Below are 20,851 nucleotides of genomic sequence, written 5' to 3'. Positions count from 1 at the left end.
AAAGCCGCAGGGTTTGTCATGGCTGCACATGTACATATAAAACATCACTTTGTTATACTGGTCACCAAAAGTGAAAAGCACACAAGATATCCTACTGTAGCTACAATTCAGCATTAGCTCTCTTTCACTTATTCTCTGATTAAGAGCAAAATATCCAGTGATACAAAACCACTCTTCCTTCTTTAACACTGATACCAGAACACAGAAGCTCTGGAAAGGGAAGGCTAAACAAATCATTCCAATAAAAACTGTACTCAAACATACACAAAGATTAAAATAGAGATTTTATTGATGGAATAACAAAAGTGCTTTTCTTAAATATTTTTCAAAATACATTTATACAACTTACAATAATATATCCAAAATAACTGTATATACAAAACATTACCTTGTTTAATGTATGTGCTTTTTTTTTTGAAAATTACAAAGCAACTTTTTGGCAAAGTTCAACCTTAAGAGGTGATAGTTTTGAAGATTAGATTAAGAAAAATAGAACCTGAGGGAAAGTGACACTTATGTCCATGACAAGCAAGAAGTTCTCAATTTAGTTAAATAAAAATGTTTTTGTAGTATTTTTCACATTACAAAAATAACAGAAGTGAAGGAAAAAAAAGGATGATGGATACTTCTCATCACTTTATTGAGCAGCTTCCCATTCTTTCAGGTACAGGAACTTGAGATAAGAGTGCATGTCAAAAACGAATGCAAGTATGAACAGCAGTGCCCTGCTGTGGCTCTCTCATGTGCAGTTTCTTAGCTGCTGTTGATATGGTTGACCTGATTTGATCTGCGATGGATTTCTTCCAGGAAACTCTCAAGTTGTTCTATCAGCATTCGTTTTTTAAACCTGGATTTAAACAAAACCATTACAATGGATGCACAAAGTAACACAGGAAACATCACTGAAAAAAAAAAACTTCTACTGAACTCTGGAAACTTCAACTATTACTTCAGGAGCAGTGCATGATGAGGCTATGCATGCCTCATATGTATACATACACTGTCTCCTAACATTCTGGTAAACCATTAATTTGCTTTTCCATTTGCTGTATACAAAACTACACTTGCAACAGTTTATTATAGTTGAACATCACTCAGCTCTGAGAAATCCAGGAAATAGAATTAAGAGTTTGTTGCTTCCAGAAGTAAAAGTTCTAAAGTACAGGAATAAAATATACATCAAAAGAACTACAATCCCACTGGCAAACAGCTTTTAGGGATCATTTGCATGCCTTCACAATGCATTCACCAAAGCTAACCAAGGTGGTACTGGTAGAGGAACAACCATAACAGTGCAAAGCAGATTTCCTGAAAAACAACACAAATTACAACTTCAATAAAGAAATTAAAGGAAAATCCAGGCATCCAAATTCCATACCTCTGACATCTCTGCAGCTCTATTCCATATCAGTTGTATAAATTTGATCAATAGGCCATTCTGTCACCTCTGCTTACAGCCCTACCTCAGGAAGTACAACTCCTTGCTGTATTTCTGCACCTCTAAGAAGCCACTTCTGACCAATGCTTTGGTAGCTATGTGTGTTCAAAGGCAGGCAGCAATGAAAATACTTTGAATTATACCCCAAGTTCAGTCCTATGACTTCACTAAATCCCAGCAGAAGCATCTGGGATCCAGTCAGGTACCCTGGGCCCATGTCCTTGGCTCACAGAGACATGGTACCTGCTCTAATTTCCAGCTCACAAGCCTCCCCACAACCCCTGAGGCATCCAGCAGCAACACTCAACCACCACCAAATTTTGGAAGTCTCAACTACATATAGCTGGAATGAAGAGACTGTGCAAGAGAAATGAGAGTTACAGGCGATGTTAAAAGCCTAACTTTACAAGCACAAAAATTCCAACCCCACTAAGGGCTGCCAAAAACTCCAAAAGCAACAGTACTGTTTTGGTGTGCTGTGACAGTGAGGAAGAAGATATAATTTACAAGATATAGAACAACTCTGACAGGCAATATAACAAGCAAAAGCACAATAAAGCAATTGCTGCTATAGGAAGAGCACAATCTACATAAATGTACATGCCCTACCAAGCTTGTAACAGAAGGCTAGAGATCTGTATGAATGTCCAACATCCAGCATACTTTAAACTCTCAGCAAGATTTTCTCCTAAAATTACTTTGTTTTTTAATAATGAAATTTGCTTAATGCTACAGAAAGAGCTACTACAAAACAGATTAGAGAATAAGAAGCATCTATTCTTTGAGGTTTCTGAAGTAAGCCTCAAAGTTCTTGTTATATTTACGATCCATGCAAGATCCTGGATTTACAAGTTCCCTGCAACTCCAACACTATTGGTTCTAGTACATTTCTCCTTTTTTGCTCTCAGTGAGAATGTAGAAGGCTACATATGGACAGTATCTTAACAATACTATAAGGAACAGTTTCTACCTGGATGAAAAACAGAGTTTAAATCCTTATCAAGTCACTTTTCCAGAGAAAAGCCACCTCCATTTCCAAAGTCTCAGACAGGACTACACTATCTCTGAATGAAATAGGCTGAAAGTAGAAACATATCTTTATGAGTATACCTGAATTTAAAAACTATTTTTAGAACAAGATCTTGAGCTGATGCCATTTCTGAAAGCCTAATTCCCAGTAACTGGCAACTCCATTACACTTGCAAATTAGCATTATACTCACACCTGAAGTTTTTAATTTCAATTATTTTTTTTAAAGGTACCTTCTCTTTCTCTACCACTGTCCATTTACATTTACAGGGATTTATCAGTTACAGTTGCTAACATCTTTAAGCCAAAATCCAAGGGAAAAAAGGTAAGCTTTTACAAACAACATCTCACAAAGCTTATACATTTCTGCTCATTCATGGGGAATTATTTACTTGAAGTGCAAAGCATTGTTTTCTAACAACCACATGATTGTCCAGCAGTTATACATGACACTACATGATGCAGTTCTGTAAGAATCTGACAATTCCGTTGCCTACCTTGAAGCTTCTTTTATAACATTTTGTAAAAATATCAGTCGGGTTTGTAAGCTTCCTTGTACATGCTTCAGTAAAAAGAAGATTTTTTCATATTCTTAAAGGTCAAGAGAAAAGAAACATCAGTTACTTAAAAGATGCCTACACAAGATAACTGTTTTAATATATTTGAGTGAAATGCAACATTTAATTTTTGTAAACTTTTAAGCTGTATCTCCTATCAACTGGAGAAAGAACATATTATTTAATGAGAACCAACACTTAAAACCATAAGATATTGCAGCTTAGGATATTACTAATACCTATCAAGTTAATTCTAGTATGGATATAAAAAAACATTGCTATACCTATCAGTGTTCACAAAAGTAATGTTTTAATCACTCCTACAGTAAGTTTTTAGTAGAGGTTTTAAAACAAATCTTTACAGCTTTAAATTTAATTTTGCTTCAGTCTCATGGTCCAGTACACTTCTGAAAGAGTTATCTAGCATGAATTATTTGTTTAACTCCCATGCCAATTATCTGAAAGAAATTCAGTATACTTACTCCTTCCTGGTTTTCGGATCTCTTTCATAATTTGTGCTCTTAGCTCTATGTTAATCTCTCTGGAACTTCTGCAGTGCACTGTTTTTTTTCCTTTGCTAGGTGAAGACATCGTCAAATTCTCTTCAGTACTTTGCTCTTTACTACCTGATTCCTCATGATTCTCCAAAAACCCATCGACATTCAAATTATTTCCTAAATGTTCATGGCCTACATCCTCCGTGTGAGCTGTTGGTCGATCCAATGAATTGAATGGTGAAGAGGACAATGAAAAGTCTGAATCCACAGCACTTGGGAAAATATCAGATGAAAGGGGGTCTGTAACGTGATTCTCAATGACATCAACTCCAATTTCATTGTTTGTTTCTGTTGCTGAAAAAAGATTACATTTGCCACATTCAGATTCCTTACCATCTGATACAAATCGATGAGTCACATCAGTATTAGACTCTTAAAACTATGCTTCAGCACACAGTCTGCTGTACATGCCAGGCATAAGAAAATGTCTTTGTGGATTATGATACTGAGCCCATCACTATCTTCTGGCAGCTAATGACTTTCAAAACAATCACAGGTATATCCTTTGTATGAAAAAGGAAATTACTGTATGGAGTACCAATAAAAGAAAAGCCACCTGTAAAGAGTGATTTTGACATGATGTCCTTCCCCCTTTAATCAAGTACTCAAGTACTAAACCAAGTGTACTCTAGCACTAAGCAGTAAGTAAGTTGTACAGCCCCTCAGTTTCACACTCAAGGAAGTGATTTCACTGCACTAGAACAAAATTCAAACTTCATATTGTGATACTTCCTAGAGTATCTAAATTTCCAGACAAAGGAAGAAAGCTCTTATTGTCTACAGTGTCTTCCTAGGAGAGAGGAAATACATTGTTTATACTTGGAATTTATGTGGAAGACTTCCATCTGAAGGACTATATGAACTCTGTAAGTAACCCCAGATGCACACTTAAATACTTTATTTTCAAGAGGGAGGGATAAAATTGCCATATTTCACACATCAGCCAGCAGTATTTTTTACACAAAAAAGGTTTCTCATATAAATTAAAAACAAAAGATTTTGAAGATTAACTTACTTTTGTGAATAGCAATGGGTTTAACAAGGTCAGGCTGTGCTTGTGCAATTGGTGTTGGTGGCCCTTTTCCTCCTATGTGGTTATTGACAACTGGAGGAGTTTGTGGTCGCCCTCTGAGCAGGGGGGACATACAACGTCGCCTTTTTGGAATCCCTTGCATATTTGGTTCTCCAGGTCTTTTATGCTTATTTTGAGGTCCCGATACGAATTCATCTGCTTCGTCTATCATCATTCCCTGTAATTAATTTAACAGGAAGAATTTTTAAGCTTCACACCAAAACCACATAATGTAAGGTACAATTAATGCTCTGATAATACATTAATGTTTAGCATGCATAAAAGTTACATACAACATGCCATTATGTTTGGAATTCCAAATTGTCAACCAAGACCAGATAAAAGTGCTTAAGGTCCTTATCCAACAGTCTGCCAAGTAAGGTAATGGAGTAGGCCATCAAACTTTTTCAGTAATTTCAAACAGACTCACATATTTAATTCAAGAGCTCTAAATTATATTGACAGTTTGGTCAATTCTAAGATTTGGATAAAAGGGGCAGTCAAGACGATCAAAGTTAAGACAAGTATTTCAGTTAAAATACAATTTAAAGACAATACTGGTTTTGCAATAAAGACTGCCCTCCATAAGATACTACTGATGGAAGAACACCAGAGACACTTTCCTATAACCATTTCTTGTACAAGTATTTGAAAGGGTTTCTCCAACAGACTACTCAAAGAACAATGCAGGCAATAGTGTACACACAACAGCACATTTTTGAAAAAGCTTGACAGGAAAGTCACCTTTTTGTCCAATTTGAATGGATTGCCAAATGTATGAAGCCTTCGTGGCTGATCAGGATCAAGTTCCCGGAGTGGAGAAGGTATTTGTTTGAGATACTCCTGGTAGTTTCCCATTTGTGCTATAGGTACGCTGTGAACTTGATCTATTGTAACAGACGAGTTAATTAATAAGCAGTACTGCTCACATTATGACAATTTACATCCATTTCATATCTCCAGTGTTCAGACTTAACATACACATTAACAAAACAGCTGTACAAAGCTCACCATTTTTCTTCGCTAACTGGTATTTATAGCACTTTTGACTTCAGGTGACTTGCTCAAATGAATTGGTACATGTCTTGGGGATTTATCATTTTGACAGGAAATAAGCAAAAGGTGTCATGCACATGTATTCATTTTCCTATGTCTCCCAACTTTACAACAGAGAGATGGATGGAAAAACAGACTAGGAAAAAATGAGAACTACAACATTACTACAAAGAAAAGATAGAGTAAAGCAAAGTAGCAATGCCATGCTGCACACAGTTTTGACATAACTTTGTCCAATTTTAGCCAACCAAAACTTAATTGTCAAGACTAGCTTTTTCCCAGAGCAAGGGTGACTCCTGACACTGCAAATCAACACATTCTTGAAAAAGCATAGGGCCTGATTTTAAACTTATTCTAGTTTTAGAGTTGCCAAGCCTTTGATCCAGAAGGAAATACACTAGAAGAAACTGCAGTAAAAAATCCTAACACAAGTTAATCCTCCTCCTTGAAGAGCAACTACTCTGACAAAGTGATAATATAATGTGAAATGTACAGATGTTAATCTGACCTATGTAGTGGCAGCACTAATGAAGCACAAGCTTTCACAAGCCTTCTCACTCAATTTATTTCAATGCCACAGCAGTGCCAGAAGACATAGGAAAAAAAGGTAAAGGAATAACTTAAACAACTGAATCATTTGCTGTTGGCTCAACAGGCAAAACAATCACAGTGGCAGCACCCAGTGAGACAGCTTACTTTTCCACTGCTCACAATCCACTTCTACTGAGAGAGATCATAATGTTCAGAACTGCCCTGTGATTTTATCAGATACATCCATGAGAGCTGGGAAACAGTGAACAAAGAATCTTCTGAAAAAGCCCAAGTCTCTTTATACAGACTTAAGGACAGAGCAGTGAATCAGCAATTTTCTGTCCTCACGATTTTTAGCTCCAATAAGGAAAAGAAAAAGCATCTAAAAAAATCCACGCCGTTTAATGGCAGTATCAGAGGTCCAAGAAGTTGTAAACAACTACAGTATTTGTTACATTTTTTTTAGCAATTATTATATAACAGGCAAATAAAGTACCAACTGTTATCTAACCTTCATCTTGTCCTTTGAGGAATTTGCGAGTACTCTTCAGTAAATTAGATCTCATTCGTGTTAACTGATCCAAAAGATTTCTTCTGGGTATGTCATAAGCATTTCTAAATGTCTGAGGTTTCAAATCCTATGGTTCCAGTAAATGAAATTCCAATTAATGCCACATAAGAAACAATATCTAGCATTTCAATGGAAGTATATTGAAAATAACAACATTACACACAGTGGTGCTTACCTTATTCAGCAAAGCTATTTGGAACCCAGCATACTCCTTCATATTGAGGTCTAGAGGTCTATGAGGAATTTCCCCAGTAATCCCCTGTAGCAGATGTTGAAAATCGTTCCTATGTGCCATAGACAGGTTGTGTGATCTGCTTCTGACCTTAATTCCAGTCTCTTGCGCTACCTTTTTGCCTACAGAGCCAATGACTCTATCGGACTCTATTTTGGCCTTAATTTGAAATAAATAAATAAATAAAATTGACAATATGCTCTTAAAAGGATTAGTCAGACTTATTCATTTTAAATTCCTACCTACAAGATTCAACAATGTGCTAACACACTATGAAGACCATAACCAGGCTGAGCGCTTAAGGAGTGTTTAATACATAACCACTTAATGCCTACAACAGTTTTAAATATAGTGAACAGTTCTCTGCCCAGATCTTCTGCATATTTCTCCTCTGCTGCCCATTACAGTATCTAAGCACCAATATGCATGCAATGCTTTTATTTTCATAAAATGCCATAATTTGACTAGTAATTCTCTGCAGATCTATCTGTACTCATATAGTGTTCAGCTGCTCCTGCAGAAAAGAGTCAAAACTCTCATAAGACTGATTCTCCCACAACTGTAGTTGCAATCAGTCACCCAACGGTATCACCCTTTTTAAAGCTCAATGAATAGTCATAACATTCAGAAATGTGAAATATATGAAAATAACCAACTGGTTGACCAGACAGACTCAGCCCCTAATATTGTTAGATTTGTAGCAAAATTCAGTGTGTTCATAAACGCCAGTTTTTGACAGAATACAGTGAAAAGAGCCAAAAGGAATTTAGTAACAACTGCCAATTTTAGTTTTGTAATTTCACAAATTTATAGACTACTCAAAAATTTGAATAGGCAATGAGAATGCTGAGTCTTGACTGGCAGGGCCTTTCAGAAGTTACAAAATCTTCAGGTACAATTTCAAGTGCATGTCATTACATTTTAGAGGAGTCTAAAATGTCTAGATTGAGACACCAGTTCACAGATTAGTGAGCAATATGACTGTTTTAACAGGATATGCTCTAGACTTCAAGATACTTGCTTCCTCAAATAATCATTTATCTTCTTGTTTCAAGGAAAATCTGGTCCATAAAAACTCAAAAGCTAAGTTTCAAGTACTTGGCACTACTGTTTCTTGAAGTTTCATGTTTACTTTTATCTAGAACACCAAACTTAACATGTACAGTTCAAAAGTGGAGGTAGCAGGGCAGAAATGCTTTAGCTGGTACAGGAGCCTAGTCACAGTCAGCAATTTCAAACGGTCACTTGTCACTTCTACATCTCTATTGTTATTTGATATTCTGTTATGTCAGTTCTTATTTACTGAACACTTTCCACTTTATGCCACAAGCCAAAGAAAGAACATTTTGATTCTGACGCATCAAGCACAAATCCCTATTTCTTGAAAAACTACTAGAACATCTTTAATGACAACATGGGGATTTTTGGATAAAAGGATATTACTCTCTGCACAAGTGAAAATGCTCCTTAAATAAACCCTCAACTTGTACTTCCGTATCTGTCTCTATATAGTTCCATTTATAAAGTCTGCATTTAAAATGTTATATATTTTCCTTCAATTCAAAAAACCAAAATTATTTTTGGTAATTGTTTATGGGAAAGTATTAACTTGATCTTTCTGCTTCCTTTTCCCTACAAAGCTACTGAACTTGAGAATTTTAAGATTATCCTGCTATTAGAATAAATTTTTACTGCTCTTTTGATTCAACATTACCTGCTGACTCAACTTTTTGAGATATGAAATGACACTGTAACTAAGTCCATATTCCACATTGTCAGCTATAAGGTTTGGTGCTCCCATCATTCTCACAGCTTTCTTCAAAGGCTGAAATATGGAATATATTCATGGTCATTTAACTTTATACATATTTCAATCAACTGTAGCCATTTCAGATAGAACCTGATGTTCTGAAAGTTCAAACAAAAAAAGACTCTCAGGGCAGCTTTTTTTGTTGTTTTAAAATAGTTTCATGTATACAGAATCAGTCAAAAAATCATGTATATACAAGCCCCAGCATATTATGAAATTAAGAAAATTTCATAGCATTCAGGTCTCAGGCCTTTCACAGGACTCCAGTGAAAACACTATGACTATATATGAAGTTTAACTATTCTCTCAAAAGAATACATATTCTACTTAAAATAGAGACTACATCTATAGTGGAAAGACAACTATAAACCAGAAATACTAACACAGGCATCTTACCCCAAGATAATAAGGAGGCATTGTCTTCAAATAGCTTTCAAATGACTGACGCCATTTCAATGTAGGCTTTGCCTTGTGTACTTTAAACAAGTCATCTAATGGTTATAAAAAAGCAAAGCAACAAAATGAAAGGCATGTCTAGATAGCATTGCATCTTCTCTAAAATAGAAAATTCTAGGAAAATAATCTCTTGAAGAAATGCAAATTCCTCAATGATTAAATCAGTATCTACAAGTCAACATATATACAACTAAACCAAACACACATACAATATTAACACTGCAGCCAAAACTGGAACCTGATATAATATCAAAGTGCATTGGTATTGAGACAACAGATTAAGCAAAATGGCTCTTAAAACAATGAAAGTGAGACCAAAACACATCTGAAAATGACTGAGTAAATCATCTTACAAACTGTGTCATGAAGGCCAGGCAACTGGAGACAAGTGAAACAAGTTACTGATTCTACCTTTCTCCAGCTGTTATTAATACTAGCATTAACTGCAGTAATTGTTTAGATGACATCAATGTCTCAATTACCTACCACATAAGAAAATTTGTATGAAGTGGTATTTACCTAGCAGTGGAAGCAGGACTGGGTAATTGTAAGGCATTACAAATAAATTCACGCAATTCAGTGCTGTACTAGCTTTCAAGTAACCAAAAGGATGACCAAGTTCACTGTATTTTGCACTATTGCTCACATACACCTGCAATAAAACACATTACATTGGGATTTACATGCCAAGTATTGTGTTCTGAAATTTTGCATCCTATTTTCATTTAGAGTTAAGATATATGAAAGACAGCATTCCATAAACTTCAATGCAGCATGCATTCTACTTGCCTGCCAGCAGGTCTGAGGGGATTTTCTTTCCAGGATAAACTGGGTCAGTGGTGAAGGCTCTAATTCGTATTTATCAAAAGGCAGTTTGTCAATGACCATTGGTTCACAGTCAGTACAGGAAAATTTCACCACAGGATGAGATGTGCGAGGTGGCTAAAGAAAGTATTCCACTGTTAATAAGGCTGTGCAACAATTAAAACACAAATGTGTTACAACTACAGTAACACAGCTTCTTTGAAAACACGTGTATTTAAGGAACCTAGCAACACAGGATTCATTTACTGTTATTGAGTCCTAAGCAATTTATGATGTTAGCACTGTCTTATTCTGAAAGAACCTTGTTTTCTAAACAAATGCCAATTACTTCACATAGTAAGTCCAGAGCAATATGCAGCTAAGACTTCTTGCATTTACTCCTATTTGTACAGCTTTTGGCTAAGTCCTAGTGGGGACAAAACACATCAATGCTACTCTGGGACATTCCATTTTCATTCCCTACAGAACCAGGTGCTGTACTTCTGTATTTGCTGACTTAGCCAGGAACTTTCCCTTCTCGGCAAATTTAACAGTTACAAAAGTCAATTATACATATCAAGAGTAGCATGAATTCAAAAAACCTAACTTTAAAAACTCACATTTTAACTAGGCCTGAGGGGGAAAAAAGGATTTCAATTCAAAGAATTTCAGTGTTTGGATTCTTTTCGTAGTTTTATTCATCACAGGAAACTCCATCTCAAGTTTCAACTGCAAGTTAACAACTTGAAATTTCTGTTGCCAAAAGGGAAACCTGATTTTAAGTGTGATGAAAACTAGAGCTGCACACCTTCCACTGAACAGAGGAATGTAAGCTCTTGTACTTACTCTGAGCCTTCCCCAAGGCCACTAGAATCTGAGAAAGAGCTCAACTGGGAAGCCACCTTCCATTTACTCTAACAAAAAGGTAACTCACAAATACACAAGATGAAGCAGCGAAACACAAGGTTTCTTGAACATCTTCACCTTGAAAGCAATTCTTTTATGTCTAAGCTCTAGGCTCTTCATTTCAGGAAAAAAACACCCCAACAAGTTCTGTCAAGAGGACTGGTCTTGCCTTGAGTGTCCCCAAGCTGAGGAAGGTGGACTCTCCAACTGGACATCAAACAGGAGGCCCAACCAAATGGAGAAAAAGAACTCTCTTCAAAGAACATGACTAATAAATAGTTGTGGTGGTGTTTTTGATCAAGCCACCAAAGTTAAACTAGGAATAAAAAGGCTGCAAAAGAAATTGACTACTCAGACTTAAGAAGTCCAATAAGCCTTTGCTGGACAGCAGAACTATTTTTACCTCTGAGCAGCTGAAGCAGCCATTTACATATTGATCTGTCAACATAATTATTAGCAGACTTTCATATACGATTCAGGAAGCCTTGATGGTACCATTAGCCACAGCAGACTTAAGTTCTTGTGATAGAACTCTTTGAGATAACTCCACTATAGATCAGGTATCCAGGCAGGAAAAGTCAAGAATTTAACTATGAACACTTAAGCAGACAAGATATGCTACATACATACAACCTGATTACAACATACATTGTGTTTGAACAGTACTGAAACACAGGTCTGGAAACACTATCAGCAACTTAACTCCCCATCATTGCATGAGGAAGGTACAAGGCAGAATTTAAATTGAAGAGAATTTAGCTATGCACGACAGTGCTTTGTAGTTATGAGAGCTATACACACTACAACAGAAAAAAAAAAAATCTCATCTTTTTGCAATTTCAGTAAGTCCCCAGGCTTTCAGAAGATTTAATTTAACAACTCTTCACTTGATAAGACCTACTTTAACAATCTTGATTATGATCTGGAGTAGCAAACTGTACAGACTCTACACAGCAAATAGAGGCAGATACTCTGACAGTGCTTACAAGCAATACACAGGACCAGCTTTCCTACAGAACAGCCTTTAAACATCTACTACATAATGACATTTTGGTTGTTTTAATGACTACAGAAAATTTACTTTCATTCCTATATACTATCTTGCTAGTAGCTCATCAGAAGTAGGACATCCCCACATCCTTTAATGAATGCAGCCACAGATGCCAAAAATATCAAACCTGTAAACATGACTAAAATGTCACACTCAAAAACATGTATTTCAAAGGACTTCATCTGTTTTCTAACCCAGAGATAAAATTTATGACAAGTTCAGTGCATGATCATGAACATAGCTGTTTCGTTTCAAAAAACCCACAAAAAAAATCAATAAAAATCATCATGTAATGTAGGTAACCATCTACTTTAACAATTTCAAATATAAACAAACAAAATTGCATTTTACTATACAGACCAAAAGGCAGTGGCATACATTCTTTTGTGGAAAAAAAACCAAATAAATTAATTCTTAATAAATTAATTCAAAACCATGTTTTTTTCTGTTTGGTTAAATTGAAGGTGTGGCTACACTGCACAACAGCAGATGAAATTACATTCACTTGCTAGAATGAAAGTAGAACTACCACAGGGATGCAAATTGACAAGATGATATCTTTTATTAATACCCTTTATGAGGCAATACAATTAGGCTTTTACTAAGTACCACCATTTGATATTTAACAGAATTCAAACAACCACTTACATGCATGTACTGAGTCAAAAATCTGCTACAGGCAGTTACCTAATGGTTCAAAGTTACTAAAAAGAAAACCCCATGTTATTTGCTCATCAGTAATTTATAGGCATGCATGTGTCATTCCTTGGGTCACGCTGCTTCCACATTTGCTATAATGCAATATATGTGACAAGACTTGAAAAAACTTAGTGAATAGGAAATCCTGGAATATTCCTGCATGCACAAACCTTTTGCTTTATCTTCAGTACATACCAGTGTTGGCGAATTTTGATCTGGCCAAAAGGATTCAGGAACAGGCCAATGACCTATAGGAACCCCAGTTTTAGGGTTTGGTCTGACATAGATAAGTTTGTGACAGCTGTGCCAAGGTTGGGGTCCAAAAGGTCTGGATATCTCCACCTGCCCATCTAAAGAAAAAGGCTTTGAGTCAAAATAGCATTAAAACTAGAGAACAGTATTCAGTAACTTCTGTGAGGAGCTAAAGACCTATACTCCCAAGGAAGCCCTTCCTGTAGTTAATATTATTTCTAAGAATAGCAGACAGTTGTCTGAGCAGGTCTGCAAAAACAAACTGAGGAACCAAACAAAGCACTGAATGTTTACAGGATGAGAGTCCAGAAAGGCAATTATCTGGAGCCCTTCATAATAATGTTTCTTTTTCCTCCATTGTCATTAACAGATAACCTTCAAATCCAAGCATTAAAGAAGTGATATACATGACTAAATACTGCCGGGACTTGTTATTGCAGCAAAGTAAAATTTATAAAGTAACAACCAAAGAGGGACCTAGCTAAGCCATTTAGTTTGAGAAATTAAAGCTACACAGGTGTATTTGCTATTTTAACTCTTAACACAGCCACTGAAGAAAAAAGAATAAGCCCAGGTCTTTCTGTATCATGTTATTTACATTTCTAGCCGGCTGAAAACTGCTTAAAACCCATAAATCCCTTTAACTATGCCTGACACGAACAAATGCATTTAAGACTACCTGAGCAGTTTGACCAAATGCAGATATGTCTGGCAGCTACAGCCAATATTTTGAAATTCTACGAAGTTTCAAAATTAACATGTAGGTCCTTTTTCTAGTTAAGTCTTTCAAACTCCAATAGTTTCTCTTTTGATTTGACAACTAGTACATTAAGTTCACTAAGTTACACTGATGACAGTCATCCCTGTTATTTGATACCGCAGTGCAAAAAATGTTAAGTACCATCAATTGGTGAGGGATCTGGTCCAGCTTTCTCAAAATTTATTACCACTCCACTCTGCACTTTTTGCACCAATGACTCAAGACATTGATTCAGCATTCTCGGAGAGCACACACAATACGATCGACCTAGAAGAAAACAGTCAGGGTTAAAGCTCTTCAGTGTGTGCACCCTTGTTTTAACTTGGATCACTGAAAACCGTTCAACCACCCACACACATTGATTTATGTATGGATCATTGATTTAAAGCTTCTCCTGAACACTCCCTCTTTTGTTAAGCAGCAAGGCAGCCCTAGTGAAGCACTGACAAGAGCCTATTGGAAATGTTTGTATTTTAGGCCCTTAATGCCTAACTCAAATTCTTGGTTGCATTCATGGAAAATGGGCTCCCCCTTGTGACAGACATCAATACTTAAACTGTCCACAAATTACAAAGCACTTGCCAGTACAGCCTACATACAGTCAGAAAGTAGTGTGATCAAATCCTTTTGGAACACTTTTCAATGTCCTCTGTCTCCTCTCTATCACATCCTCTCTGATGCATTAGAAGAACCACTGTACTTTTAAAACATAATCAACTCAGTGCCTGAGTTTGATCTGGAATATAATTTCCAAGATATTAACAATATGATCTATAACAGAAGTTTCAATCCTGCAAAATATTATGCATTCTGAAATGCATTCTTGTGTGCTCTGGAGGGAAAAAAACCTAAAATAACCCACTTCCTTCACTGTGGCTTTTTTAGACCAGAGAATTGCATGAATTTACCAAAACTGTACTGCAGAACAGACTATTACAATTTCTAATTGCAACACCAAGGTGTAAGAGAGAAAAAGTAAGCTCTCTTACAAAGCATTTCTGAAGAAAGTAGATTCACTCTTCCAAGACAGGCTATATTTAATTGTCTGTAGCTTTAACACTATATATTTAGTTTCACTATAACAGTCTTAAGAACTTAGAAAACCTTATTCCATCACATGGAATCACACAACTAATTAAACTAAACTGAATTAACCTACACTTTGCAAAGTAATGACCAATCAAAGGAAATAAGGACACTCACCTCCTGTGACTTCACACATAGGTGTGATAGCGGAGTCATCCACAGGTACCCCTGTCATCTGCTCTGACTCTGGTGCTGTAATACCAGGCAAACGAAGAACCAAAGCAAATAATCTCTGATCCCATCGAAAGGGTTCCTTAGTCAACTCACTTCCAGGTAAAGGGGAATTGAGAGGTAAATGGAGCTGGAAAGGGATTTAAATCTGTGAATACCCAGCTTTTAGAAGAAACAAAAACCCAGGTTATATACCAATAGCAATTCACTCTATGTAAGTGCATACCTATCTCTCCACACCCATTTAATACCTCGTTGACCAAAATGAGGCAAGCTTCTAAACGACAGCACAAGGCATTCAGAAGATTCTAGATGCTCTTTTTGCATCTGGATACTTCACACAGATTAGTGGGAAAAATAAAGCTTATCCAAACACTTAACTACAGAAGCCCTGAACAGATGGATTTGCAAAAAGTAATTGCAAATTCCAGAAAAATTGATACATCCCTGGCTGATAATACCACTGTCAGCAGAAGCAAAATTCTCATTTCACCTGGAACACTGCAGCAACAAAAAGGGGGAAAAAAATCCCCAAAGCAATGACTCAAGTGGTGCAAACAGTTGCATTAGCACATCAAATACAAGGGGGTTAAAGCCCACATGCTGAAGCAAACTCAACATATCCTCATTTTCTCTCATGGAGCATTCAAAAAAATCCCAATTCTCAAACTTCAGCTCAATGCTAGCAAGAAAGTATTGGTCTGTTCCAAAACTTGATGCAAATCCACACAAGCACTTATACATTGCCTTCATTTCTAGTTCATAGTGGTTAGAGAATTTACAGAAAGCCATTAAAAAAGGTTTTTTGTCTGCTTATTTTTAAGAGATAGCTAGAAGGCATTAAAACCTGATTTCCAAAACCAGATACCGCAGCTATTTCTATTTATATAACTGCAGCATCTCATACTGAGAAAAATACATACCTTGATGTTTGAAAAGCAATCAATTTATTGATAAAAATCTTGAAGCTATGGTCATGACAAAACTACTCAAAATGTGGCCAAGAACCTGAATACTTTGGACTTTTCAACACACCTGCTGATTCCTTCAGAATTTCTCTTTTTGCTTATGCAAGCACAGAGTACATGTAAGAACAGAACTATTTTCTCCAAATGTTCATGCTTTACACGAAACAGGTCAAAGCTAACTCAGTTGTTTATAACTGCTTGACATGCATGTCTTTCCCCTCTACACAAAGAGCCACAAAGACTGCCTGACAATGGAAACTCAGTTAAAAAGTTAAAAGAATAGACATTCTTAGTTAACAGCCTGGAATCCTGACTGTTAGACTGAATTGCAAGCACTTCACCATTCTCACTTGGGGCTATTAAGGAATGCCATTCAAGCTTTCCTACTTAGTTTATCTTTAGTCAGATCTATCTCCAAAGAGTACATTTGATCTGCAAAACACACCTATGTAACAGCATTGTTTTCCTTCGGGTGGCATATATACATTTTTTACTATGTATATCTATATATATAAAAAGTATCCCATAGGATCCTGCACCAACAGTATCCTGAGTTCAGTTTACCTCAAGCTACATAATATTTAATTTGCTCAGCTGGTTATATGAAGGGAACCCCAAAACCAAAGAGTAGTCAGAAGCTGGCCATTGCATTATGCACATATTACTATCAAAAATATTTTCAAATGCAAGAAAATGCAAAGCAATCATCAAGTCAAATGTCTTCACCTTCCTTCCTACAATTTAAGTTTAACATTTATAACCGGTGAGGTTATAGATTCAAACCACTTCAACCACAGACATTAGTAGCTTGGTCTTGTCACCTCCAGTTACCTTTTTTTAAACTGGTATTTTATTACCATAGCAACTGCATACCTAGCAGAAACTAAGATGAGCCTAGAATTCTAAATCTTGCATTTGAATTCTTTCCCCACACATTTTAATATGAAGGCATGTACACATTTTCCTCTTTCTCAACAACCAGTACAAAAGATAAAGGTACACTGAATTAAGGGAATGTTATTTACCAGCTATGGTCTTCAACATGTGACTGTACATAGACAACAAGTGTCCTCAGCTTAGTACTAGAAACCAGCTGTTTAGTCTCATCACTTGTTTGTAGGAACTCCAAGAAGCCCTACCATTCCTAAATGTCACAATGATAATGCTAGTATACAAACAGTGCATGCCTTATGCCACTCTTCCTGCCTTGAAAACAACTAAAATATTCCAGAACTTCGAGGACGTAGAAGATCTAGAACACTCTTTATCTCTTCAGTGCAAGGTTATTGGTGAGCAGGTTTGTTTATTGTCAGTCTTTGTTACTACCCATATTTACGCAGTCATGAGAAACAGCACAGTTTAAAATCCTTAGAGGGGGGAAGAAGAGGATCCTGGAGACCCTAGGATGAAAAAAATCTAGATAAGCATTAGAACACTCTGCACTGGCAAGGCAGTCTGAGAAAGTAATGATCTTCTGGCAATGGCCAGACATAGGGGCTCATCCATTAGAAGGATTAGAGAATAGCACCGCTTAAGCTTGAGTACCCAGCTCCATCTTGGGAAATCTCATAAATGGGTCTTACAAGAGTAGGCACTGAACAAATACAGTTATCAACAATATTATGTTTTCCCATCTTTTTCCATCCTATCCCATGCAGTTATAACACATAGAAAGACACAAACTGTTCTTCCATGGAAGATAACTCAAGGAGATCCCAAAGCATTAGCCATCACCAAGTACTCACTGAGCTGATAGCTATACATCAATAATTCACACATCAAGAGCTCTGGAGCTCAGTGTCAAGTGCTGTGAACCAAAAAACTGCTGCTAACAGGAATAATCATTTATCAGAATGCATCAATATGCTAATAATTCCATTTCAATCTTGCAGACAAATTTAATGCTACTTAGAGGGTATGCAGAGGGAGGACAAGGGAACATAGCTCAGCAATTGCAAAACTGGAAAAAAATGCTATTTCGTAATATGAAGAGGAATAAGAAAACCCTTCAAGCATTTAAATATTTCTTTAACAAAAGATGAAGAAAGGGCTAAGACTGAATTTGAGGGATCAGGCCAGAAGCAAAACCCACTCCATAAGGAACCCAGAACAGAGACCAACTAACAAATTAATGATGGTTTGCCAATAGTATGAGCCCATCCCTTCCAAGTTCTGGCAGGAACTAGTGAGTCCAGGGAAGAGTCTGCTCAACAAGCCATGCAGAACATAGAACTGATGCTGGCACTTTTCAGTGCATTGGCACTGATGCATTAAAAAAGTGCCAAAAGGGACAGAACTGAAAGTGTTACTTGTGCAGGTAGAGAAAATGGCATAGACAAAATACTTTCTGTTTTCAGTCTGAGCAACCACACCCATGAGAGACAAAGCAGCAGTCACTAAAGGGCAAGGCTCTATCTGCAGCACCCATTTTAAAGTCCACAAAGGAACAGGACATCTGAAGAAATCAGCAAGAGCTCTGGAACACTGTTTAAGCTTGACTGCTTCACACTAAGGCAAATGACAGTGTTCCCATAGTGATAAACTGATTTCATTGGTAAGAATGCAAATGTTCATCTGGATGACAAAGCTTAGAGAAAACTTGCCTCTAGGTTCCATGCTGGCTTCACAGGCTTTCCAAAAAAACCCCAACAAAACACCAAAGCCCAACATCGTTGGTACTCCTGTACATATGTCTTAAAAGAGCTAAAAATATTCTGCCTCAGTCGATGCTAAGTAAAAACACTGTTGTCACAGGCAGTGGGATATGATCACTTCCAACACTGACTCTGAAAAGCCTCCCCCAAAGTCAAACCCAAGAACAGAACAGACATTTGAAAGTGACTGAAAAAGCTTCATTAGTGAACCAAAGAGGAGCAATGAACTTCCACATCTCCAGGGCAGTGTTCCTGTACTAATTCTAGTTGATTTCTGCATGTCCAACCTGAGAGGTAACTGTAAAGGACGCTCAAGGTAGACCAAGAAAAATTCTGATCAATAGGACACACACTGACAACAACAAAAGACCATCCCTGAAAGACAGTAGCACCCTTCAGTACTTTCTTCCTCTTCTCCTTGATAGTGTTAAGAATGTTCCTACCAGTACACCTATGGCAAAAAGAAGGGGGAAAAAAAATCACATGCTTTGCTGGGTATGAAGCATACCCAGTACACACAAATGGAAAAGTATTCAAACTTGCATTTTGTCTTACAGAAAAAACAGTGGTCACTTTGCCTCCTAGAAGAATGGAACACCTTTACACTGGCTTATTTATAACTAAAAACAAACCACCCCACATTAATTCACTATTATTGGAGCAAATTCTGCATTTCTAGAGTGTAATTTAATAATCATAATACTGTAACATTGGGCTCAATTTTATGTGACAACACAAACTCCAAGTGTAGCATACATTTATCAGTCAGCACTGCTCATGAGCCAAGTCTAAATTTAGTAGATTTATGCAGCCACCAGAAAACACTCTCAACCTAAGTTACAAAAGTTTAAAGATGTGAATGTATGACCGAAGAGTTGCCTGACCCTAGGAAATATCTTCTTGTGAAGACTACAATGAAGTTGTACCCACATTAAAAGGAAAAGGAACTGGCTGGCTCTAAAAGTCCTGATTCTTGTTGTAAGAGCAAGAGCTTAACTACTAATGCAGCTTTCTTACCCACATCATTTTGAGTATCAAAGATTAAAGGAAATGTAACAGAATCACAACACTGTATACACTAGAAGGAACGAACACATGACAGCTATATAGTCCAGGGGCTTTTGACTGTTCAGGGCCTTGTCCAATGCAGCCTTTACCATCTCTACAACCATTGGACAACACACCTGGTGTCTGATCACCCACACAGTTAAAGACTTTCTTGATATCCAATCAGAATTTCCCATGGGACAACTTGCAGCTGCTACTTCTCATCTCAGCCCTGGGTACCTCCAGGAAAAGACAAGCTCCCTGTCCCACTCAGCTGTTGCAAAGGGTGGTAAACTCCCCAGTCTTCTCTTCTGAAGAAACTCAGTTCTCAGTCTCTGCCCAGAGGTTATTAGTTTGACATCCTGAGCACCCTAGTGTTCCTCACTCCAGTATGTCAGCGCCAGATCTTACAAGTCATCTGACAAGTGAGATTCTTCTCCTCAAGGAAGGACTTGTAGAGCTAAGAGATGACCCAAAGCAATATTCTGCTGCTAGCAGCACTGTATGTTGCAGAAGACTCTTCAAGTGTCACACTATTCTACGCAGTATTTTGGCCTATATTCAATCACAGAATTAATTTGAAAATAGCTTATTGGGTAAAAAAAAGTATCATGGGGAAGTGAGGTTTCATACAGATAACCTACTTGTTACCATGGATCCAGGAATTCCCTTTCAATTACTAGCTACGCTTGTTAGGAGTCCACACAATTATGTGATCATTCAACTCTCTTCAAGTCAGATATATTGCAAAAACCACTCAAATACCACTTTTCATACAAATTCTGTAAGTGCTGTAAGAATGTAATATAAAACATGATTAGGAGAAATCTGAGTAACTAATAAACACCAAAGTACAGCAAGTTAATCTATACAATCAAATGTAGTGCAGCACAGCCAGGAGTCTAAATTCTCCTGCTGAGTTTCAAAATGGACCTTTGGATATTAACCTTTTCCCAGAAAAGGGAATGAACTTAGGGATTTGTTGTAGTTTGTGTTTTTTTTTGTTTTTGTTTTTTTTTTTTTACTACTGCATAGAATGGCCACTGAGCTGGCCAGACCAATCCTACCTCATACAACTACTTACACCTTTTATGGAAAGAATACAAAATGGCCAGTATGTTAAATTAGTTCAGTGCCTCAGCAT

General features: G+C 36.9%; 1 protein-coding gene across 3 annotated transcripts in view; it reads right to left on the bottom strand.

The window, feature by feature from the left end:
* Positions 1 to 267: 267 nt before the first annotated feature.
* Positions 268 to 20,851, bottom strand: part of INTS6 (integrator complex subunit 6) — a 37,858-nt gene continuing 17,274 nt past the window's right edge. For 2 of the 3 annotated variants that reach the window (XM_062487666.1, XM_062487667.1), the window contains 14 exons: positions 14,985 to 15,168; positions 13,923 to 14,048; positions 12,965 to 13,119; positions 10,099 to 10,251; positions 9,829 to 9,961; positions 9,250 to 9,344; positions 8,758 to 8,868; positions 6,987 to 7,202; positions 6,752 to 6,878; positions 5,398 to 5,540; positions 4,597 to 4,831; positions 3,507 to 3,875; positions 2,965 to 3,058; positions 268 to 847 (listed from right to left, as the gene is read on the bottom strand). In XM_062487666.1, the coding sequence (XP_062343650.1) occupies positions 754 to 847; positions 2,965 to 3,058; positions 3,507 to 3,875; positions 4,597 to 4,831; positions 5,398 to 5,540; positions 6,752 to 6,878; positions 6,987 to 7,202; positions 8,758 to 8,868; positions 9,250 to 9,344; positions 9,829 to 9,961; positions 10,099 to 10,251; positions 12,965 to 13,119; positions 13,923 to 14,048; positions 14,985 to 15,168 (2,235 nt within the window). In that variant the 3' untranslated portion in view covers positions 268 to 753. The remainder of the gene's footprint in view (positions 848 to 2,964; positions 3,059 to 3,506; positions 3,876 to 4,596; positions 4,832 to 5,397; positions 5,541 to 6,751; positions 6,879 to 6,986; positions 7,203 to 8,757; positions 8,869 to 9,249; positions 9,345 to 9,828; positions 9,962 to 10,098; positions 10,252 to 12,964; positions 13,120 to 13,922; positions 14,049 to 14,984; positions 15,169 to 20,851) is intronic. The other variant, XM_062487668.1, reaches the window with a different exon arrangement.

This window comes from Cinclus cinclus, chromosome 2 (genome assembly GCF_963662255.1).
Source record: "Cinclus cinclus chromosome 2, bCinCin1.1, whole genome shotgun sequence".
Lineage (NCBI taxonomy): Eukaryota > Metazoa > Chordata > Aves > Passeriformes > Cinclidae > Cinclus > Cinclus cinclus.
Note: the sequence above shows the minus strand (reverse complement) of the source record. Positions and strands in the feature narration are given on the sequence as shown.